At 52.9% G+C, this 23,692-nt stretch overlaps 1 protein-coding gene across 29 annotated transcripts in view; it reads left to right on the forward strand.

Moving 5' to 3' along the window:
- The first annotated feature begins 3,775 nt into the window (after positions 1-3,775).
- SCRIB (scribble planar cell polarity protein) overlaps positions 3,776-23,692 on the forward strand; it is a 97,678-nt gene continuing 77,761 nt past the window's right edge. For all 29 annotated transcript variants that reach the window (XM_082291445.1, XM_082291471.1, XM_082291450.1 and 26 more), the window contains exons 1-4: positions 3,776-4,091; positions 21,680-21,797; positions 22,016-22,094; positions 23,450-23,539. In XM_082291445.1, coding sequence (XP_082147571.1) covers positions 3,930-4,091; positions 21,680-21,797; positions 22,016-22,094; positions 23,450-23,539 — 449 coding nt within the window. In that variant the 5' untranslated portion in view covers positions 3,776-3,929. The remainder of the gene's footprint in view (positions 4,092-21,679; positions 21,798-22,015; positions 22,095-23,449; positions 23,540-23,692) is intronic.

Raw genomic sequence — 23,692 nt, forward strand, 5'->3', positions numbered from 1 at the left:
CGTTTCTTCAGGAGGCAAATATTGCAAATAACAAATTTCCCCCACTTCCTCCTCCTTTTCTGAGCTTTTATATCTGAGCCAAGGTCATGTGGCCTGGGCTATCCCTGTGGTCAGCTGGGTCAGCTGTCCTGGCTGTGTCCCCTCCCAAGGCCCTGGCCTGACAGATGGGAGCTGGAATGTTGGGGAGATGATGCTGGTGCAGTGCCAGCCCTGCTCAGCAGCACCAAAGCACAGGGGTGTCATCGGTACCCGCCCAGGTCCCGCTGCCGAGCCCAGCTGGGAGGGCTGCCAGGGGAACAGGAGCTCCAGCTCAGTCACTCCCAACACACCAGGGTGAGGGAAGGTCTCACTGTGGGGCCAAGGGGCACCAGGAGGGAGAGATGGAGGGGACAGAGCCCAGGATGGACTGGGGCAGGACCTGGGGATCCCTCGGTGCTCACCGTGTCCCCAGGCTCAGCTCAGACTCACTGCCTGGGTGAGTTTATGGCAGCAGAATCCCTTGAAGTTCTCAACAGTTATTGATTAACTTGAGTTTAGGCTCTGCAGAGCCTAAACAGGATCAGGACAGGCCAGATTGATGGTCCAAGGCCTAGGGGATGAGGTTCATTTGGGCCAGGTTCTGGGTCCTGCCCTTGTGTCACCACAGCCCCCTGCAGAGACCTGGGCCTAGGGCAGAGCTGCTGGAAAGCTGGAAGAGGACCTGGGGGTGCTGGTAACAGTGGCTGAACAAGAGCCCAGGTGTGCCCAGGTGGGCAAGAGGCCAATGGGACCTGGCTGGTATCAGCTGGAGTGTGGCCACAGGCCCTGGCCAGGCCTGTGCTGGGCACTGTTTAGTCACCTCCAATCCTGGGTCACTTTTGGGCCCATTCCAACTAAGAAGGACATTGAGGGGCTGGAATGTGTCCAGGGAAGGGCAACAGTGCTGGGAAAGGGTCATCCAGCCTTTCCAAACCCCTCTGCAGAGGTTCTTGCCCTCCTGCAGATCCATGCTCCCGCCCAGCCTGGTGTCCTCTGTGAGCTGGCTGAGGTGCCCTCAAGCCCCTTGTCCAGAGCATCGATACAGACATTGAACAGGACTGGCCCCAGTACTGAGCCTAGGGAATCCCACTGGTGTCCAGCTCCAGCTGGATGTATCCCCATTGCCCACCACTCCCTGGGCCCAGCCATGAGCCATCGAACAGTGCACCTGTCCAGGCCAGGAGCAGCCAGGTTCTCCAGGATAATGTGGGAAATGGTGTCAGAGCTTTACTCGAGTCCAGGCAGACACATCCACAGCCTTTCCCTCAGCCACTGAGAGGGTCACACTGTCACAGAGGGAGATCAGGTTGGTCAGGCAGGACCTGCCTGTCACAACCCTGAACTGGCTGGGCCTGATCCCCGGCTTGTTCTGCACGTGCTGCGTAATGACACTTGGGATGATCTGTTCCGTGGCCTTCCCAGGCACCAAGGTCAGGCTGGCAGGCCTGGAGTTCCCTGGACCCTCCTTCTGGCCATGCTTGTGGATGGGCATCACATTGGCATCTCCAGTCATCTGGGACCTCTCTGGGCAGCCAGGACTGATGATAAACAATGGAGAGCAGCTGGGCAAGCTCTCCTTCGAGAGACACATTTTATCAAACCTCTGAGCCTTATGCAGAACTGTAATTCTTGTCTTTGTCCCTGCCATGATCTTGCACCTCTGCTGAGGCTTAGGTAGATCAATGAAACCATTCTCAAAGCATCACGGGTTTGCTCCATTGTACTGCCCCTCCATTTATAGGAAACAGGGGACCATCCTATATTTGTACAAATGCTCAGAGCTGGCCTGAAAATTTAAATTTCATCTTTCTAATTCCTAATGGCCAATTCATTGTCTCTCACACAGATCCTGCTGTCACGCCCATATTTCCTGGCTCCCTTGATGATTTCTGACAGGGCACAACACCAGCTGATGCATCACTCCAGGTACTGCCCCAGAAATAATAATTGGTATGAAGTCACAGGTTCGTGTTCCATGTGGCAGGATTGCTCTATTACAGGATTGCTGTGACAGACACAGCAGGATATCTCTGATACAGACACTGCAGTTGAGGCAAATGAAAGCTCGATAAACCCAAATGTTTAAAAATGGAATGCCAGGACAAGGGGGAATGGCTTCCTACTGCCAGAGGGCAGAGATGGGATACTGAGAAGAAATCCTTCCCTGTGAGGGTTGGGAGGCCCTGACCTGGGTTGCCCAGAGAAGCTGTGGCTGCCCCACCCCTGGAAGTGTTCAAGGTCACGTTGGACAGGGCTTGGAGCAACCTGGGCTAGTGGAAGGTGTCCCTGTCCATGGCAGGGGCATGGAACTGGATGGGCTTCAATGTCCCTTCCCACCCAAACCTTTCTGTGATTTCACAACTTTATAAATTCCTTTCTTCCCAGTTTCACAGCCTCTGCCTGTGGTGGACGGTGAAGCTGAAAGGACAACTTTCCCCTCCTCCTGCCTGCACAAGGACCAGTCCCCCACCAATGTTTTACCAGTGCCTCACCAGTGCCTCAAGCTCTGGTGTCACTCAGGCATTGGTCACTTTCTGCTCATTGCAGGATTATTTCTGACTCTGCAGTCTGAGAAATACAGTATCTTTCCTGCCCTGGGTTGGTGTCCCAGGTGTCCCAGGCTGTTCCTGGGTTGTGCCCAGTGTCGCACAAGTGTGGGTGTGAAGAGTTGTCACAGTCAGACTGTGAGGAAGGAGGATCTGATCTCTGAAAGAAAAATGAGAGAGAAATGAGGTAAACAACCATGGCAGGAGCTGGTGGAGAGCTGGGTGCAAGGCAAAAGGAGCTGGAACGGAGAATTGCGTCTGGAGAGGAGACGGTCTGAGGGCCATGTGACAGTGCTGGGATAAGAGATAGAGCAGGGTTAAACTTCAATGAGGAGAAACTGGACAGGAAAGATAAAGAGTGACAAAGCAGCCAGGAAACTGTGAAAGCAGTAGGGGATAGAACAGGGAGGACTGCAGTGTCCTGGGACAGCTCAGAGGCAATGATTCCCTTTGCATTTTGGCTTTTATCACGAAGCAGCACCTGGGTGCTGTGTCCCAGAACAGACATGTGTGGGCTTTAATCCATCTGTTGTGCCCTGTGCAGGGAGAAGGGATGGAGGCGGCTGCTCATTGTTTCTCTTGTGGCAGAGCTTTCTCCAGCTTCACACTCCAGGGGTCCTCGATTCCTGTTCCATGCATGAGCATTGACTGAGCTCTATCCACGAGGACCTGTTTCATGCTCCTGGTTGCCTTTGTGCACAGTCTCTGGTCCCACCAAGTTTCTACAAGAGAAATGCTGCTCCACGACAGAATTTCACGCCGCGGCAGGGGCTTTTTGCAATGTGTTTTCCTAAATCCGATCCCCAGATCTGGCACCTGCCAGTGATGCATGTCCGTGTGTGTCCGCCTGTGTTTGTGTCTGTGTCTCTGTGCCTACCCATGAGTTACTGAGGGAACCCCCAGACCCCGCTGTGCAAACACATTCGGGCTCGTTCTTCTCTCGGGATGTTTTTCCTCCTGGATGTTTTCTGGGAGGCGGGGGTTGGCGGCTCCGCGGGCATGGTCCCACAGCCGGACGCGCCTCCGGTCCATCTCAGGGCTGCGGTGCCGGCCCCCGGGGCGGTGCCGGGCGGCGGCGTGCGGGGCGGGGCGGGAGCGGACTCCATTTCCCAGGGACTCCGTTTCCCAGGGACACCCGCGGAGGGCGGCGCGGCCCCGGGTGCAGTCCGGGAGCGGCACCGGGAGCAGCTCCAGGCCAGGGCGGAGGGAGCGGAGCGGGGGCGCTGCCGCAGCGGGAGCGCGGCCGCCGCTCGGCGCAGCCCGGCCCGGCCCCCGCACATCCGGGCGCTCCCGCAGGCCCGGCCCGTCCTATCCCGGCCCGGCCCGGGCGATCCCGGCCGGCTCGGCCCGGCCCGGCCCGGCGCGATGCTGCGCTGCATGCCGCCGCTCTGGCGCTGCAACCGGCACGTGGAGGCGCTGGACCGGCGGCACTGCTCGTTGCAGGCCGTGCCCGAGGAGATCTACCGCTACAGCCGCTCGCTCGAAGAGCTGCTGCTGGACGCCAATCAGCTCCGCGAGCTGCCCAAGGTGAGCCCCCGACCGGCACTGCCGCCCCACGGCTCCCGGAGCGCGGCTCGGCCCGGCCGCGGCCGCTCCGGCCCGCCCGAGCGCTGCCCCGGCCTGCGCGGTCCCGCTCGCCGAGCGGCCTCCGCTGAGCCCGGCGCCCTCCTGTGCTCAGGGGGCCGGGGCCGGGCGCTTGTGCCGCGGAGCAGCGGCCGCGGGGAGTCCGTGCGCCCCGCGGGGACCGGCGGGCGCGGTGCGACCACCACGGGCCGAGACCGTGGCTGAGGAGGAGCCCCTCCGCTGTGAGGGGCATGTCGGCTGCTCGATTAGCGGGATAAAGGGGTCCCCTGCCCGCGGGGAGATCGCTTTATCCGAGTCATCAGTCCTGTGACAGTCACTGCCAAGCGAAGCACAGCATGAATTTAAAAACTCTGGTTTAATCAGTAAGCTGCAAGAAGTGTCGAGTAAGTTAATTAAAAGCGATAGAACTGCTTTATAGTTATGATCGTAGGGCTACAGGGATGCTCCAAGGGCTGGAGCATCTCTGCCGTGAAGACAGGCTGCGAGAGCTGGGGGTAGGTGTTTGGTGTTTGGCCTCGAGAAGAGAAGCTCTGGGGAGACCTTAGAGCCCTTTCCATTGCCTAAAGGGGCTTCAAGAGAGATGGAGAGGGACTTTGGACAAGGGCCTGGAGGGACGGGACAAGGGGGAATGGCTTCCCACTGCCAGAGAGCAGAGTTAAAAGGGTTATTGGGAAAAAATTCTTTCCTGAAGGGTGGCATGGCCCTGGCACAGGTTTCCCAGAGAAGCTGTGGCTGCCCCATTCCTGGAAGTGCCCAAGGTCTGGTTGGATGGGGCTTGGAGCAGCTTGAGATAGTGGAAGGTGTCCTTGCCTATGGAAGCAGGGGTGGGACTGGATGGTCTTTAAGATCCCTTCCATCCCAAATCATTCCTTGATCTGGGGCTCCAGCCTGCACTTGCAGCTTCTGTTGCCGTTCTGTTCAGCCGCAGAGCTCTCCACACAGGGAACACCAGGAGAAGCCCTCCATGTGCTGTTCCACGCCACCGTGATCTCTGCAGAAGCAGAGGACTGGACATCTGCTCCACTGCCAGCTTGGCCCAGGATCTCCTGACTCCCAAGGCTTTGCTTTTGCAGGGCAGGGTGCTGGGATGGGATGAGCTCTTGTGTTTGTGTCCTGAAGTACCATGCAGCTGGAACCCAAGCCGTGATGCTCCCATTCTGCCTGGTAATCTGGTGCACGGGATGCTGCAGATGGGAATTTGAACCTGCCTCTTGGGAGGTACTGGGCTGTGGGATATTCCAGAGGAAGTTTTATCGTGTATCCCCTGTGGAGACTGTATGATTTTTTTAAAGTTATTTAAGTTCTGCCTGTGCCAGAGAGAGAAGGTGTTTGACTGCAGTGTGTTTGGAGAGATGGTCCTCAGAGAATATAGGCTGAGTTGCCTGTTTATTAAAAAAATTGAGAAGTGGGTCATTAGCTTTCAAGTTTTTTATTGGATTACTGACATGTTATGGAATTTATCATTAAATGTAGAAAAAAAAAAAAAACCCTTACAAACCAGAAACTTGGTTTTGATTCAGACCAAAGTAGTTTGGTTCAGTTTTGTTGAAACATACAGTTGACGCATCCCCACCCAAGCAGATTCTCTTGTCTGGAAGCAGCAGTTCTTGCTCTGGTATTTTTGGGTTCTGTTTGTCTTTCCTGCTTGTCTCTTCCTGAATCCTGGTGAGCTCGGCTGCCTGTGGGATTGAGTTGTGAGGTTGTTTAGGTCTGGAGACACTAGTGTGATACTCTCTGCTCTTCTGTCAGGTAGCTCAGCATCTTGTTGTACTTTAGGTGGGAAGATTTCCCAAACTACTGGGAAATGTGTGTTATGGGCAGGCTGGGACGTGGGAATGGGTGTCAGTCCCGTCTGTAGAGGAGAGTGATTGCGACACCCGTGGAGAACCTGCTGGTCCCTGTGCTCTCAGCTTCATGTATCCTGCTGAACAGTCACAGCCCAGCCTCGTGCTACATGGAACCCCTTGGAACTGGGACAACCCGGGGTTTGTGAGCTTGGAAGAGCATCTTTTGGATTATAAATGCAAATTTTATACTGACATTTTGCTTAGCCTGTGATGGTGTGGACACAATCCTTCCTGTGATTGCAGGTGCTGTGTGTGTGCCCTTTGTACCTTCCAAAGAGCTTCTGTTTCACTTAACTGTGGCATCTGTTCGGCCTGGAGCATCAGGGTTCTTGCCGTGACCTGTCCTGGGCTCACAGGCTCCTCTCTGGCGTTTGAGTTCCCCTTTTGGAGTCTTCTGGCAAAGAATTATTAGAAGAACAAATTGAACAGAACAGTGAGGTCCTGATCCCCTGGTCTCAAGGAGATGAAGTAAATCAGGAGAGGGACAGAGAATGGGGAGCAGCAAACAGTGTAACCAGACCCAATATATAACAGCTTTTGCACAAGGGAAGTGAACACTCTCAGGATGCCTTCATCTGTCTGGGAAAGGCAGTAAAAGGTAGAGCCATTCCCCATCTGATGGCAGAGGCCTAGAGTGTAAATGATGGCCCAGAAAGGGTGGACAGGGAGCAACTGACTGCTGCCGCTGCTTGCAGGAGAGCATTGAAAAAGGGCTCAGTTCAGAGCAAATTAAATAATTTTTCATGCAAAATGTAGTTTAACTGAGCGGCAGAACCACTTGGCACGTGACATAACAGTGCTTTGAGTTAACATGAGCTCAGGAGAGAAGTGGAGCAGTTCACGAAGGAGAAAACCACCAAAAATGAGGATCTGCAGACACCATTGTGTGTTTGCACTGTGTGTCCTGGGAGAGACTTGGAGGGAGTTTGGCTTTGGACTTGCTGTACTCACACTCTTCCTTCTCAACCCCTGTCTGGAGCTGCTGAGGGCTTTCTCCGGCCATGCCAGGTGTCAGCCCATCCCCAGCCAAACCTAAATGCCCTCACATGACAGCTGAACATCAGGTGCCTGCGGCTGTGGACAAGAAGGGAGACAAGCAGAGCAGTCCTGAGTGCTGCTGCTCCTGAGAACAGCCAGGGACTTCGGGGATGCCAGAGGTGCTGAGCCTTGGAGACACATTGGGCAGAGAAAGCAGACTCGCACCCCACTGTGTTTCCCCTTTCCAGCCCCTCCAGGTTCCCTGTGGCTGGTGCCATGGTTGGCCCAGAGGTGTGTGAGGAGGAGGAGGAGGTATGCAGTTGGTAGAACAAGAAAGCAGGTTTGATCCACCTTAGGTTTGACTCTGTGTGTCTTGAAGGTTTGTGTTCACAGTGCTTCCCTGAGCAGTGCCAAGGTGTGTTTGGTCCCAGGCACGCAGGTCACTGCAGGAAGGATGTTGCTGTTGGTAGAGACAGATACATAAGGCAGGAGTAGGAATCTGTGTAGTATGAGGTGGATATGGGGATGAAAATTGAAAATAAACTGGCCTTCCACCAGGAAGAGGGAAGGTGGGAACACTGGGTTTAGGCACACACTGCCCCTGAGGGATGGTGGTGGGCAAGGTCTTTGGTTGGGTCAGGGAGATGTTTTCCATGTGAGGAGCCCTTCATGGTAACAAGGCTTTTGTGGGAAAGAGACCCTGGGAGGAGGGTTTGTGCTTTCCATGAGGGAAGGGGGAGAAAGGGCAGTTTGCTTGTTTGACAGAACAGGGCTGCACATGCCCATTCCATGGGAGAAAGTCTAAAGGACACAGAGATGTGCCTGTGAAGATCTGTCAGAAAAGTGGGAATGAGAGAACATTTACAGCCTTGGGCAGCAAGTTTGTGTTTGAGGGCTCAAGCAGGGATTTTAGGGAAGACTTCTCTGTGGAGGTGATTCTTGGGGTGAAAGGATTGGAGGGGTGGCTTTTGGAAAGATCAAACAACTCTCCTGAAAATACCTGAGTTTATATGGTTCCTCTTCTGAGGCGTTTCTTACCCAGCACCAGCTGGGTTTTTTGGATGGGCTTTTATGTGTCTTTATTCCACCCGTTCCAGAAACATGGGGTCTCTTGCTCTTTCTGTGGCACCATTTTCCTCTGCAGAATTTCCAGAGTGCCCTTTGTGCTGCTGCTCTGCTCCAGATCTGATGGGATGCTCTGCCCATGTCCTGGGATTGCCGAGTGACACTACTGTGCTTTCCTCACTTCTCCCTTCCCAGTTGTGGAAGTGAACCTGTGTTTCTCTCCGTCCTGTAGTGCTGGGTACTCTTCTAGCTGCTCTTGCTTCTTTGTCGCTTGTCCCTTGTGGAAACTTGCCTGTTTTGAGCCTAAATTTCCCCTTAGGGTGGCTCTGCTTGGGCTGTTTGAAGGGATTGATTAAATCTGTGTGGGAGCATCTGCTGCCCCATTGCAGGGATTTGCTGCCAGGGTGATACCACATGATTTAATGAAAAATTATAAATTCCCTTTGATAAGTTGCCTGTGCTTTCCACGAGGGTGTCTGAATTCCAGAGGTAGAAATGACTTGCTCCGTGCTGACTTCTGCTATACCTGTCTTGCAGAGAGTGGTAGCTACAGGGTATCGGCAGGAGCACAGTGGAGAGCAGATCCTGCATTGGGGGTGTAGGTTTTGGAAATACAGCTGGCTTAATCACTGCATCAGAGCTGCATAACACCTAAGTCATCCAGGCCACTCCGTCAGCACTTGAGAAGCACAGGTCTCACCAGGAAGGAATGAACACAGTGTGGAATTTGGAGCACTTGGAGGTGGCAGACGACAGAGCCAGTCACAGCCAGTCACAGCCCAGAAGGATCCAGAGACTCTTGGTGTGCTTTTGGAGGAGTGCTTTGGTTTGGAGTTTGGGGAGGCAAAAGGGAGGTTGGAGGAGACCTGGGTGGAGCAGAGCTGGTAGGACCTGGTGTAGGAGGACAAGAGGGTGGAGCTGAGTAGGAATTGAAATCCTGAACAAGTCTGTGCAGAGGGAGGAGACCTCAGAGCTCTCCTGTGTCAGCATGGGTGTGCTCAGGGACAGGCCAATGGACACCTCCTGGGGGAATACTGGGGCTGGAGGTGTCTGAGGCTGTGGGCAGGCTGTGGGCAGCACAGAGAGGAAACCCAAGGGCTGGCTGTGGTCCCAAGAGCTTTAGCAGTGGTGCTGAAGAGGGAAGCCCCCGGCATTTCAAATGTAGGGGCTGCAGTTCCACTGCTTTGCTTTTTCCTCACTACAGCTGTCATGACAAACTGAGCCCCGTGCAGAAAACACTCTTCCCGCTGCTCAGTGAGCTGATAACCACTTGCACTGGAAACTGTGGGAGACGGACACTGAGGAGAGGAGCCCATTTCTGTCCAGGGCAGGTCCTTCCCTGTTTGGGCTTGTTGCTGTTTGCATCATGGCAAGGCCCTTTGAAACTGGCTGGGTTTCAGCAGTTCCTCCTGTTTGGCTGCTGTGGCCTGGGGCGAGAGCATCCATGTCCTATGTCCGGAGCCAGGATCCCACTGCACCAGGGTGAAGCTCAAGGCCATGGTTGCTGCTTTCCCAAAGCAAAATGGGGCCTCACAAAGCTAATTAAGAGCAGCTTTTAATTTCCTGGCATCTGAGGGCTGTAAGGAGGACCTTGGGTTTTATTTACTTCCATGGAAGAGTAAAGCTTCTCCTTTTAATCTCTCTGTACTAATAGCTCTTCCCTAAGAAAGTCAGGGAGCCGGGAATCCTCCATGGCTCACTGTATGGAGCCAGCCTTGGAGCCTGTCAAGGCTTGATGTGCAGAGGGCACCTCCTCTTGCTCTGGATGTGCTTCTTTCCATCCCAGGCTGTGTCAAAGCTACAGCTTCATTTGTTTAGCAAAACCAGCCAACAAACTGGTTTCGCTTGCTGGTTGTGAGACTGGTGTGCAGAGCTGGCATGGCTCTCCATGCTTTGGAGGAGCTCAGGAACCCTGTGGGTTAATGGGACAGCTGGATGTGTTTGTCTCTCCAAAAGCCATGTGTTCTGGATTGCTGCTGCCCAGAAGTTAGAATAAGCGTAGGCCATGTCCCCTGCATCCTCCCATGGTGACAGCGGAGGTGTGGGATCTATGCTGGGGGTGGCAGCAGCCAAATAAAGGCTCAGTCACGGAGAAAAGAGCTGATAAAACTCCTGGACATACAATTCTTGGATACACAAACAGGGAACAGGAGAGTGGCGCGCAGATGGATTTTACGCTTGGGGTCTGTGAATGGGAAGTGACTGTTAATATTCACTTCCCTGAGCTCCGAGGTGTGTTCAGCTCTGTGTGGGACAGGCGTGGGTGTGCTGTCCAGCCTGGGTCTCCCCAGCAGCTTGGCTCTTGGAGGAGGTTCAGGTGCGTGGAATAGCAAGGTACAGAGGCAGCTGGGCAGCAGAGAGCTTTAGTGGCGTAAAAAGTTCATGAAAATTCAGGTGGCCGTGGTTGGAATGGCTCTGCCTCTCACCAGACCTTCCTTGGCACTGGTGTGGTACTTGTGGGGAGGTCAGCGGTGGAAGCTCCTGCTCAGTCTTTCCCAGGTTGTTATAAACCTCTCTGTAGCTCTCTGTTGGGTGATTTAACACCTGCCCTGTCTGTGGGTGCATCACTGCCAGCTTGGTTGGCCCCTTTGGGGTTCCTGCTGTTGCTTGCTGATGGTTCCCTGTGTCAGTTGCCTAAGCCTTGCTGGTGCTCCCGACACTGTCTCTGAAGCCTGAATGTGACATTGCAGAGGCCCTGCCTGCACCTCACACATGTCTCCAGTTCCCTTTGGATGCTGCTGAGTGTCTGCCAGGAAGGGTTAATTCATTCATTGATGGTTGGAGGTAGAGGCAGGGCTGGGTTAACCTCTTCAGGTCTCCTCTGACGTGTTCTGTGTGTTTCCTGCATTTTGGAACACTGTTTTGCCATCTCCCTGGCAGGAACTTGGCTGAGGCAGTGGTGGGAGTGTGATGGATGGAAAGGATGCTCTGTGCTGAGCAGGGGATGTGGCATCACAGCATCTCTATGGGCTCCAACTCCTTGTTCTATTCCTGGTTCAGGGCATTTACTGGTCTGTGTCTGGACTGTTTCCCTGGGAGCTGCTCCAGCACCTCCTTCCTTGTGCTCTTCCTGCTCAGAGGAGATGTTTGGGTCTGTGTCCTTCCACTCAGGGACACTTAACTCTTCTTCAAGACTTCTCCAGTCCCCCAGATGTGCTTTCCTGCACCCCAAGGGTACAGTCTGCCACTGAGTCCCCTACTTTGCACCAGTTACCGGTCTTGGTCTTATTGCCTTGACTCGGATTCCTGGTATCAGGGTTAGACCTGGTTTGTTGGGGTTTTTTGGTTGTTTTATGGTGCCTCCCTGTGCTGGATAAACTTACTTATGATTTCTGCCTCAGGAAAACACAATCCGGATTGGAAACAATTTCAACAGGTTATTGTATAGTACAACTTTTGGCATTGTTCCCTTTGCTAATAGCTGTGGCATTACAGATCAGTCAATTACTTTCTGTAACTGCAAGTTGACCCTTTGCTGAGAAGATGGTTTAGAAGTAGATGGTGTCCTTTGGCTGAACAGGAGAAGGTGATTCCTGAGGTGCTGGTATGCCAGGGAGGGGCCTGGGTGAGAAGTCCTAAACTGTAGGGCAAATCAGAAAGGGGCAGAGGTCCTTGGGTAGTACTTGTGGTGTGCTGGATTTGGCTGCTTCACCTGTACCCAGGATGCTCTCCCATGAAATATCTCCACAGGTCTCTCCAGATTAATGCTTTTGCAGTAGAATCACAGAATCATTGAGGTTGGAAAAGACCTTCAAGATCGAATCTTGCCTTTGACTGAACACCATTTTGTCAACTAACCATAGCACTAAATGCCATGATTATTTCATATATTCCAGTACTTCAATGGAAAACGCCCCTGAATGCCCTGAGCCTGCTGCAGGGACTTCTGGTCCTTCTGACTTGCCCCATCCCACCGCACGGACCAAGGTGGAGGCTGTAATTGTGGTCGGGGCCCCTCTCCTCACACAGCCATAGTCTACTGCTGCCTCGTGTTGAAGATCGGTCTGAGAGCATCGATCACTTCCCAGGCCTTCGAAGCAATGGGATGCTAATTGTGGTGTCTTGATTTAATTCTGGCTCGGGATTGCCTTTCTGGGGGCCTGGGTTGGTTTGTTGTTTCACCTGGACCAGAGATTCCTCCCTGCTCCTAGTTGTGTCCTCGCTGTGTGCTGGGCAGCAGTTGCTGCCCTGGCCCCTCTGAAGGGGACAGCATTCCTCAGTCCTGCTTCAGTGCCTAAGAAGCAGCAGCTGCTGAGCCTTTGGCTCGGAGACAGCTTGCTTTGTCTGTGCTGGAATGTATTCCCAACACTTAAGTGCTTTTATATATTAGCAGTGCATTCCTCAGGGCCTGATACGGGGTTAAATAGTCGGAAATCCGCTGGTCTGCATGGGGAGGGCTGTGGGGAGGGCTGTGTCCGGCTGGCAGGAGCAGTCTGCTGGCCACTGGTCTCCTCCTGGCTCCAGTGTGTGTGGGAGTATGTGGGGCTAGTCCTGTTCGCTGCCCTCAGCGCCCCTGCCCCGCCTCGCTGGGCCCCTTCGTGCCTCTCCTCCTGTGGGCAGGCAAGGAGTGTCTCCTCTCCCCGTGCTCTCTGCTCTGGGTCTGACTGCAGACCTGAGTGTGGCTGGCATGTCAGCAGTGTCTCTTGTCTGAATTGCCTCCTTTCAGGTGTTGGTGACCATGTGCTTGTGGCCAGAGAAGTTCACTAGCCTGGAGCTAGTTCAGGATCTGGCAAATACTGTGAGGAGTGGAGAAGGAAACACTTCTGGAGTGGGAGACAGCTGGGAAGATCCGGTGCTGGGGGGACAGGTGGTCTGTATCCACTGCCTGAGGTGTTGTCCCACACCTGCTGAGGTGGGTCAGACCAAGTCCCCGGGTGACTGGCACCTGGATGGTGGTTGTGGTGCCCTCCCTCTGGCACCAGGGTTGCCCCTGGGGCTCGGTAGCAGCCGCTCTGCTGGAGCTCCAAACTGATATTCCCACCTCTCAGCAGTGTGATTGCTTGTTTGACCTCTGCTCTTGTTAACTCAGTTATCCTGATCAGATTTTGGTGATTATTCTTGAATTAAGCTATTCTGGGAATAACCATTGCCTTCCTGGTTTCTCTCTGTCGGGAAAGGTGTCTCTTGAGTTTGCTGCCCTGGTGCTGCCTAGAGGAATTGGGCTCTGCTGGAAGTGGACTGAGTCCTGCTCTGCTGAGGGAGCTGTGCAGCCTCTGGAGCTGGCGTCCTGCCTGTGCTGCCCAGCCGTGGGATACAGGTCTTTCTGGTTCTGTGGCCTCACCTGTGCCATGCTGGCTTTGAGCACAGTGACTTGGAAGTTCTGGGTTTAACCTTAGAGCTGATCAGCTCCTGGATGTTTTGCTTTGCTTTGCTGCTTCCAGCTCCTCCTGACTCTATCCCAGGCTGGCTTTCCCCAGAGACAATGCCACTGGCACGGGTGTCACAGATCTCTCAGCACACGTGTGAGAGGAGGGGCCCCAGGTCCCTTCACACTTCACCTGCCTGTAGGTCTGAGACAGGCAAGGCAGACACGTGTGCTCGAATGTCCCAGTGCCCAGCTGTGGAGCACGCAGCAGTCTCTGTTTCCTCCAGGGGCAGGTCTTAAGATGTCAAGCCCCTCTTTAACCAGGAAAATGGGAATGAAACACAAGGCTCAAATACATGAGCTGGTTTTGCTGTCAGCATTTGGGGAGCTGCTGTGTTGCACTGGCAGATGGACAGATGGATGGACAGACACCTCCGACCTGCAGTGCAGGATCCCATGCATTCATCCTGCCTGGTGACAAACACAGAACTTAACTAGGAGCCCAGCCCAAGGTGGCATGGGAACCAGGCCCTGTTGCTTGTGAATCACAAGGAGAATTGTAATTATTTTCCTGCTGCACAGTCTGATCCTGCCTTTAATTAAACATGTGCTGTCCTGCTGGAGTCAGGGACTGTTCCAGCAGGGCTGGACAGTTGGACTTGAAATTCTCTGAAGAGAAATGAGAGGTGAGGAGGCTGAGGAGGACTTTAGCATGGGCACTTCCATGGCTGGAAGGGTTGGCAAAACCTCTGCTCTGGAGCAGAGCTCGTGTTGGAGGAGTTGTCACATAGCAGGCACTGCTGGGGTGCTTGGTTGCTGCCAACACTGCTGGCTCAGGGCTAGTGTCTCGGGGCAACCTGGGTTGTCACACATTGTTTTTGAGGAAGAGGAGGTGTCCAAGCCCTGCTATTTGGGCAACAAAGCTGGGAACGCTGTGGCAGTTTTGGCTGCAGAAGCAGGAAGTCTCTGTCCTATTCCAGAGTAAAGATTGTGTTTGAGATGTAGACCCCGTTCCTGATCTCCAGCTGTAGAAATTGTCACTGCCTGGTTTCAGAGCCATTGGCCTGAGTGTCAGGTGGTTGTGACTCTGTGGTTAAGCTGGTGCCTGACTCCTCTTCCCCTGACATGTGTCCTGCTCCCCTCCAGTAGCACTGCTGTTTCTCACCTGCAGAGATTCTGAGGTGTTGCACTGAAACCTGCCTAAAGCCTGCTTGGCTGAGGGAAAGAATGTCCCCAGGGCCTGTGGTGGCATTGGGCAGCCACCCCCTTCTTGCCTGCTGTCGGCAGGAGGGGTCCTGGGGCCAAGGCAGCTCCACGAGCTGTCTGTGCTGAGGACAGCATGGCTTCCTCTCCACGGAAACTGGTAGAGGAGCCCAGGTGTCTGTCTGTCCTCCTCTCTCCCTCTAACACATGGAGATGGCTCTCCTCCAGGTGCAGGTGGGAACATGGGGGCTGGCCCTCCAGACAGAGCACAAGGTGATGCTGGGGAACAAGGGCCCCCATGTCCTTGTTCCCTTCCCCTGGCATTATGAGATTAGGCACCAGGTGAAGGGGAGAGCTGGAAGCTTGGGTAGGCCAGAAACCCTTTTTTTATAGCCTCAGGAAAACAAAGGTTTGGAAAAGAGTAATGATGCTGACCTGGGAGGGGGATCAGTCTGCATCCGGACACTTGGTGTTTTCCAGGTCCCAGGCTCAGCACGCAAACACTTTCTCTCTTTCCTTGGCAGTGAAGATGCATCTCCTGCAGGTGGGACGGGAGCTGTAGCACACAGGGGTTTGGGTTGCCATTGTGTGCACAGTGGGTGGGCATAGGGCTCCGTGGTTGCTGCAGGTTGCAGACACAGCAGTCTATGTGGGAGGCTCGGTGGGTCTGGTGGATCTGTCTCCCTGACCCTGCCATGCACCATCAGTCTGCATGGGTTGTTCCAGGACTGCAACCCATTCACCCCTCCTGCCTGAGCAGCAGGACCAGCTCCACCAGCCCACTGTACCAGCCTGGGGGTGGCTGTGGTGACCCTGAGCCAGGCTGCCTCTCTGTCCCTAATCCTGGCTGGGGAATGGTTGCCTTTCCGGGCCTGCCCTTGGGATTTTGCCATTTCTGGGAAACAGCATAACTGAGTGGTGGCTCAGAGGGTTTGTCCTGAGCCTTTTATCCATTGTCCTTTCTCCTTTTTTTCATTTTCCACCTCTTGGTCTGACTGAGTAAGTGAGCAGGGGCGGACCAAGGCTCTGCCAAGCATCACGCTGCAGCAGGAGGGAGACATGTGGGTGGTGTCTGAATTCCTAGCATCACTGGACACTGTGGTTCTCTTAGATCACCTAAGAGCTCCAGCAACCCTTTGTTCATGTCCTGGGGCTCTGCTGCAGCCTCAGCACTATTGCTGGAAGCTTCATGAACATGAACACAGACATGTCACATCAGCTGGAGAAACACAACTTGAAGGCTTGGTCGTGGCAGAGGGGATGGAACTTGCTCCAGGTGGTTCCTTAAAGACAGAGGATGGGCTTAGAAGGCCCTTTGAGATTCTGCTGTGTAGATACGTGTCACGTGTTACTGCTGTGTATATGCATATGTGTGACTGCTGTGTATGTACGTCACATGACATTGCTGTGTATGCACATACTGCCCTGGGTGATGTGCTATAGCTGACCTTTCTCTGGGCAGAGCTTGGACTACCTGGTCTTAACAGGTCCCTTCCAATCTCAACCCTCCGTGGGTCTGCTGGACCCATGTCTGTGGTACAGATTGCCTTTTGGAGGGAGCTGCTGTACTTGGCAGTCTGTGTCCTTCGTCCTCCTGTGCCTTTGAAGCTGTCGGCTCTCCGGAACATCCCCTGCTTTCTGGGCATGCCTGGCAGCTCTGTGCTGGTGTCTGCAGGGCCTGGGATGCCTGCCTGGTGCTACTGCAGGCTGTGTGAGGACAGGTGTGGTTCTCTCGGGCAGGGCAGGAGGTGGCTGGTGCAGCCAGGTTTGGAGCAGGACAGTTGTTTCCTCATGCAATGAGTGAGGAAGGGGTGCAGGGGTCCTGTTGTCCCTGCTCAGAAGTGGGTCATCTCTTTCTACTAATGTTGGCCAATGCCTCCTCCAGTGCCACCCGTTCATGCTGCTGGTGACCCATCAGGACACGCTGGGGTGAGGGCAGAAGCTCATTCCTGATTTAGGTGGGCATCTCCTTCCTTCTGGGAGCGCTCTGCTTTCCTGTGGACCTGGAGCTGTGCCCTGACCTGGCTGAAGCACAGGCACACCTCGTAATTCCTGAGCTCCCCAGGGTCAGGGACTTTGATGCTTGTGCCTCTTGCTGGCTGAAAAAGCTCTGCCAGTGGGCGTTGGGCATACTTGTGTTATCAGGGAGAATTGTGTCTGGGATCAGCAATCAGTGCCTGAGGCTCTGGGCTGCCCCACTGCCCAGGTGTTCCAGCTCCTCAGCAGGAGCCAAAGGTGAATCTGCCAGTGGAGCCTGTGTTTGCTGCTACCGGTGTGTCTTGTTTCCATAAACCGGCTGAGCCTGTTACTGTGTCTCTGGGTAACCTCAAATCCAGCCACAGTGTGCTGTGTGGGAATGTTCTCGGGCAGGCCTGACCTCACCACCGCGGGTGAGCGCAGTATGGCCGGGGTGGCTCTGCTTGGCTGCTCCAGGGTCTTGCTTGGAAGGGGACATTTCGGGGATAGTTTTGACTGTCCCAGTGTGGTCCTGCTGTGACCACTGGGTATTTTTCTTTCATAAACTGACACCAAATGCAGCCTCTGAATCAAGAGGCTCACTAATAATTGCACGGGACTTTCATCCTTTCTCACTCCTGCATAGATCAGCCAGTTGGAATGAGTCCAGAGGAGGCCACAGAGATGATTAGAGGGCTGGAGCACCTCTCCAGTGCTGAAAGGCTGAGTGACTTGGGATTGTTCAGCCGGGAGAAGGGAAGGCTCTGGGGAGACCTCATTGCAGGCTTTCAGTACCTACAGGGGGTCCAGGAAAGCTGGAGAGGGACTTGGACAAAGGCTTGGAGGGGGACAGGACAAGGGGGAATGTCTTCCCACTGCCAGAGGGCAGGACTAGATGGGATATTGGGAAGGAATCCTTCCCTGTGAGGGTGGGGAGGCCCTGGCACCAGTTGCCCAGAGAAGCAGTCAATGCCTCATCCCTGGAAGTGTTCCAGGCCAGGTTGGACAGGGCTTGGAGCAACCAGGTCTAGTGGAAGTTGTCCCTACCCATGGCAGGAAGTGGGACTGGGTGGTCTTAAAGGTCCCTTTCTACCCAAACCTTTCTATGGTTTGGCATCCCAAAACTGCCATCACATAGCTTCCAGTCAAAACAGGGTTCAGCAGTGAAAACCCAGTGTCAAATGTCTCCATTCTCCAGTTAAAGGAAAAAAAAAAAGCCACTCTGTGACAAGGACAGTATGCAGAAAGGAAGAGACAGGTTTGTAGAGGGAAGCAATGTGACTTGTGAACCTGTAGTGATTGTGGGGTGTCACTGGGCAGGGTTTGGCTCATGAAGGGCTCCCCAAATTCTGCTGGTTCCCTTCCATGGGTGATACTGGCCACACTCAGTATTTGACTGGCAGCAGCAACAGGGGATGTTTGAGGGGTTTTATTTGTTCCTGCAGAGGCCTGTGAACCACTGGAGCCATGTGGCTCCCCTGTGAGGGTAGTTATTTGGTGGAGCCAGGGGCCCAGAGGAGTTTTGGGCCGTCTCCCATGATTGAAGGTTTGACCAGACAAAGGCCTGGGCAACCTGCTCTGGCCTCATCCTGATCCTGTCTTGAGCAGGAGGTTGGACTGGCGATCTCCCAAGTACCTTCCAACATGAATTATTTCAGGGGTCTGTGGTGAAGGTGATATACAAAGGACTGGAAGGATATTTTATCAGATTATATTTCAGTCCCTTTTAACTGGAAAATCCGTGGGTCTAGGTTGCCTTTTTTCATATTTTTTAAAGATTGAAGAAACTGAATTTTGTTTCAGAACTTAGCAAAACCCCTTGAATGTGTTTTCCTGCATTTGGTTCTCAATGGGCTGCTGAGGGAGGATGTTACATCTGAAAACCTACTTCAGAGCCTGGATTTCACAGCTTTCTGCCTTTTTCTGCATTGTTGTCATTTTGTGGAGCATTTCTTATCTTTTGGCATATGGTTTTTTACAAACTCTTTATACCTGTCCCTAATTAATGACTATTTAATGTATTTCCAGTTGGTTGCACTGTGGTTGCTCTGCTCTGGGTATTGTTAAAGTTTATGTCCCTGAATTTTAATTGTAGGACAGTTCTGTAGCTGTTTTCTACCTTATCTACCCTGTGAATACTCCCATGCTTCAACAGTGAATATCTTTGTAATGCACCCTGATTTGCAAAGGCTTTTACCCCGAGTTACACTCAGCTACTATTACATCAGTACCCCTGATCTTGAGCTTTTTTTTGTTCGTGATAACTTCCATCACACTCAGAGCTGCTGGATTCCCATGTGCTGGAATCTTCCTGAGCTGATTCTGGATTCCTGTGCGCTGGAAAATTTCTGTGCTGGTCCATGTGGGCTTTGGGCTTCTGGGCTGCCAGGAAACAGGGAGAGATTGGGCTTACCTTTTTTTCTTCTTCAAACTTCTATTTTTAATCTACTCTGAGTCCAGTTTGGACACTGAAGGATCTAGGTCAGGCAGATTTGGTGGTATTTTATTTTATAAATCAGAAAACGCTGAATTTGGGGGAGTTTCTCTTTACTGGAGATGTTCAGTGCAGTGCTTGGTCCAAGGGTTTGCTTTGTCAGCTCTGGGAATTGGGGTGAACTTTGATTAGCAAGAGCGATAATTACCAGTCTCCAGAGATGCCTACTCAAGGTTTCCCTCTTAGTTCTAGTAACAATTTTTAAATTAATTTGTTCTCATTTTCAAGCATCACAAGTGAATCTCCTGTGCAGCCTTTGCTTTGGGCTGAGTTGAAGTCCTCAGCTTACAGAATACTGAGCTGGAAATGACATGGAAATTCGTGTCAGAGACAGCGTTTGCAGCTCTTGGTCACATCCTCTTGCCATCTTTTTTTGGCAAATGTAAAACCTGACTTTGAGCATGAAAACACTGTAATTCTCACATTTGTTTTTTCTGGCTGCCACTGATGGCTGTTGGCTGATTTTATTTTTTGTTGCACGTAAATATTTTATTCAGGTCCAGTGTAACTGATTCTGCCAAGTGGGACGTAGCACTTGTGTCCATCCTCCTGCAGTTCTGCACGTGGGCTGTGCCCAGCTCTGGCAGTGCTAGGGGATTTAGAAACCTTTTTATTTTCTTTTTAAGAAAAAAGAGGAAGCTGGGGCCTGCTGCACCACATAACAGCCTGGGTTTATTCCCGTTTACTCCAAATGTTGTTTACAAGTGTGAATATGTATTCGGAGGCTACCTGAACCCTGAAGCAGAAGTGCTTCAGACTGGACTGTGGATGTTCAGTCCCTGTGGTTATTTTCCAGTGTGCAGACTCTGGCAGGTCAGCACGATGTCTTGCCTGGAATTTCCTTGCATTCTAAAATTAGGAGAAGGCTCTAGGAAACAATAGCAAATCAAGTCTCTAAACTCCTGCTCCCCTGAACCTTTGTTGTTATTTAGACTTTCACCCACTTCCTTTTCACCGAGCTGGTCTGCATTAGATAAACAGAGTTAAACAGAGTCAGTGATGGGAGGAGTTATTTTTAAAATTTATTTACTCATTATACAATTATTATGGTCCTTTAGGACATCAGAAGTGTGAATTTCCTATCAGTGCTGTTCATCCCTGCTCACTTCCCCTGTGCAGAGTGCTGTGGGAGCCAGACAGCGCCAGGGCAGCAGGGGCTGTGCTGTGGTGTGGTGTACCTCAGACACACACTTGTGCCCAGCAGTGTGTCCTGACTGGGACCTGGAAACTGCAGAGGTTTGGATCTGTGCAGAAACTCCTCCAGTTACACTACCAGACCTCATGGTTGTCACGGCGGGAGCGGGGAGCAGCTCACGTGTGATCTGTGCACCTTCTCAAGGTTATGTTTGCTCCACCTTTTCACCCACTCCCCTCCCTTGCCTGCTCTGTGCTCTCATTTTCGGCAGTGTTCTGGGGCTCCTGAAGGTGGCCCACACCTGAAGGTGCCCTGCAGGTGTTCCTGGGGAGGTCTGTCCCAGCAGCTCTTGTGCAGGTGGACACCTGGAAAGGCACCTGAGGAGGGAGGTTCAGAGCTTCCTCTGGTTTGATCCCTCTCAGTGTGTGCTGCACGAGTAGCCCCGACTTTGGCCGTGTTTGGCGACCTATGAATAATCCCAGGATTGCCTCTCCTGTGCTGCTGTGACCCCCTCCCTGCCTCTGCCTTGGACAAACACAGGGTGATGTAATTTAGAAATGGCCTCTGCATGTCACTGTAGAGACCTGAGTTTGTTCTCGGTCACTTCTGAATATTTTCTGCAGTGGCCCTGCATTGTTGTTTGTTATTCCCAGTACTCCGAAACAATCCAGGAAATGCAGCAAACACCCCAGCCCTGGTTCCCATCCTGTCCAGGATCTGACCTCTGGCAGTGGTTAGAATCAGCTGCAGTATTTGGTCAGTTGATAATTACGTTGTGTTTAGTAAACTTGCTGGGGCTGGTGGTGTCTTGGAGGAGTGATTGATGGGTCCTGGAATTTGCCATTTGCAGCTGATGGACTTTTGGGAGCACCAAGGGGTGTGTGAAAAAGCTGAGTGTTGTGAGGGCCTTTCCAGTCACCATTCCTATGGCTATGGTGTTTCTGGAAAAGAATTTTTGTGCCTTCTCTAGTTCTGTGTTACTTGGGGCTGTGCTGACAGCTCACCTGCGCCTTTTCCACCCAGCACAAGGGGCACAAATGCTGTCCCTGATGGCGTGGGGACCTGCCACCGATGTCCTGACCAAGCATCCAGTACAGCAGATGTGTGCAAAGCAGGGGCAGCACTTTGGACTGGGAGTCTCCTTGTGTTTCTCCACTGTTGGCTCTTCTGGAGCTGACTCACAAACTCAAGTGTCTGCTGCGAGCAGAGTGACGTCCCCATGGTGCTGGAGCTCAGAGCCTGAGCTGAACTGTTGCTGTAGGAAACAAGGAGTGTTTAGTTTGTATCCTAGACAGGAGGGAGGGTAGCAGTGGGGTAACATGCTAAATGAATGATCAAGCTAAACTAATTTATACCTTTTTTCTTTCACCCTCACCCTTTCATGGGGATTCTGATTCCTACAGTGACTGCCCCATGAGGGCCTGGCTGGGATGGGGGTGGTGGGAACACGCAGGTGTCTCAGGGGTGGGCGCTCAGGCTTCTCCTGAGATGAGGAAATGGGTTTCCCCCAGAACTGCTGCTGACCCAGTTGTGTTGCTTCTGTCACAGCCTTTTTTCCGGCTTCTGAACCTGCGCAAGCTGGGCCTGAGTGACAATGAGATCCAGAGGCTTCCCCCTGAGGTGGCCAACTTCATGCAGCTGGTGGAGCTGGACATCTCCCGCAATGGTAAGGCTGGAGCTGGGCAGGAGCAGGTGCCCAAGCCCTGCAGTACTCCCTGTGCCCTCGTGCTCGGGAGAAGCAGGGCCTTTCCTCACCCTTTGGAGCAATCCCTCAGAGGTCCTGAGCTGTGACAGTGGGGTTGTCTTACCATGTCTTAAGCTGTCACCACTACCTGCTGTCCCATTTTCTCAAGCCTCTTTTGTTCTTTCACCTATTTTTTCCAGACATTCCAGAAATTCCTGAAAGCATCAAATTCTGCAAATCCCTGGAAATCGCAGACTTCAGTGGGAATCCTCTCTCCAGGTAGGAAGGCATATGCAACCCATTAGTCCAGCTGAGAAGGAGAACTGAAGTTGTACATTCTCCCTGGCTTTCTCTGACCTTCATCTTATAATTGTCTCTCTGTAAAGCCAAGGCCTGGGATCACCCTGCCTCTTCCAAAGCTGCAGTTGTCTGCTCTCCTGGCAGGTGGACCACTTGGCGTCAGGAGGAGCTGGTGTGTGCTCCATCCTCAGAGCCTGTGGCTGGGAATGATGAGCATTTAGTTGTACTGGTGTCAACAGTGACAACTTCTGTCCTCTTGCAATGAGTTTGTTGCTCCCTTTGCACTGGTCACAAACCAGAATGGATGTGTGCTTGTGCTGCAGAGAAGAAAAAGCCTGCATGCCATCCTCTGCCCCCCAGAGCCTCTTTTGGGCCCCACTCTCAGCTCTTTTTGCTGCCTCTCAGCCCCTTTTCCACCTCTCTCTTATTCAGAACTGAGGACAACCATCCTTTGAACCCTGTGTTTGGTCGTTTCCCCCTTACCTCAGTGCCCTGAGCTGTGCCCAAGTAGGAATGTCTGACTTGTCTTTCAGTACTCTGTCTCTGGAGCTTTTAATACATAATATTAGAGTTCAGTGTGGCTCCCCTGCCTTGGTGAGCCATGTTTTCAGGCACTGTTGTCTTGCTGCCAGGTCCCTGCAGGTGCCAGTCTGGCCCCAGGTGTCCCCTTCCCTTAGTGCTCAGGGCAGGTGCTGTCCAGGTTTTAGGCACATTTATTTCTGCTCTCTCTCCTGGTCCTGGGCACTGCTGGAGTGGGACAAGCTTCTCTGTCAGTGACAATCCCTGTACCACAGGACTGACCAGCACTTCTGCACTGGGCATTATTTGTCAGAGTCTTTTTCTGGCTCAGGGTTCAGATGAATTGGTGGGGGGGGGTGCTCTGCGAGCTGCCTGTGGAAGCAAAGGAATTTCCTCTTCCAGGGTTTTTCCCTATTCTGTCACACCTTGGATCTGTTGTGATGGTATTTGGTCCTGGGGAATGCTGCAGTGTCATCTGCAGAGGTATCCTTTGTTGGGCACTTGGAATGCTTGGGAGCCCTCCCTTCTTCCAAGTGTAAGTGATCCCATGGCATGGTTTGGTCTGGGATTTATGCTCAGGCACTGCAGAGCTGAGTTTGCAAACCTGGACAGGTAATGTCTGGTGCAAGGGGGTTTTGTGGTCTTAGAAATGGAACTTGTCCTGGATCAGCAGCCAGGGTTGGTGATGAGTCCTGTTCTCCTTTCCATATGTTGATGTCAATTGGGATAAGACTGGTTTTGGCAGGATGTAAGTGTTTTGGGGGATTCTGTGCTTTGTGCACAGGATTAATGGAGTTTTGTTCATGTTCTCACAGGCTTCCTGAGGGCTTCACCCAGCTCCGAAGCCTGGGCCACTTGGCCTTGAACGATGTGTCCCTGCAGAGCCTCCCCACTGACATTGGGAAGTGAGTATGGCCCTGTTCTGGCAGCAGGGAGGGGGCTGGGATGGGGACACCTTGCTGGTGGGATGGGGACAGTGGCAGGACCTGGAGGGACAAGCCAGGTGCAGGTTTGCCATGGTACTGACAGTGCTGTGTGTGAGCACCTCTTGGTTTGTT

The sequence above is a fragment of the Coloeus monedula genome (genome assembly GCF_965178545.1).
Source record: "Coloeus monedula genome assembly, chromosome: 1".
Classification (NCBI taxonomy): Eukaryota; Metazoa; Chordata; class Aves; order Passeriformes; family Corvidae; genus Coloeus; species Coloeus monedula.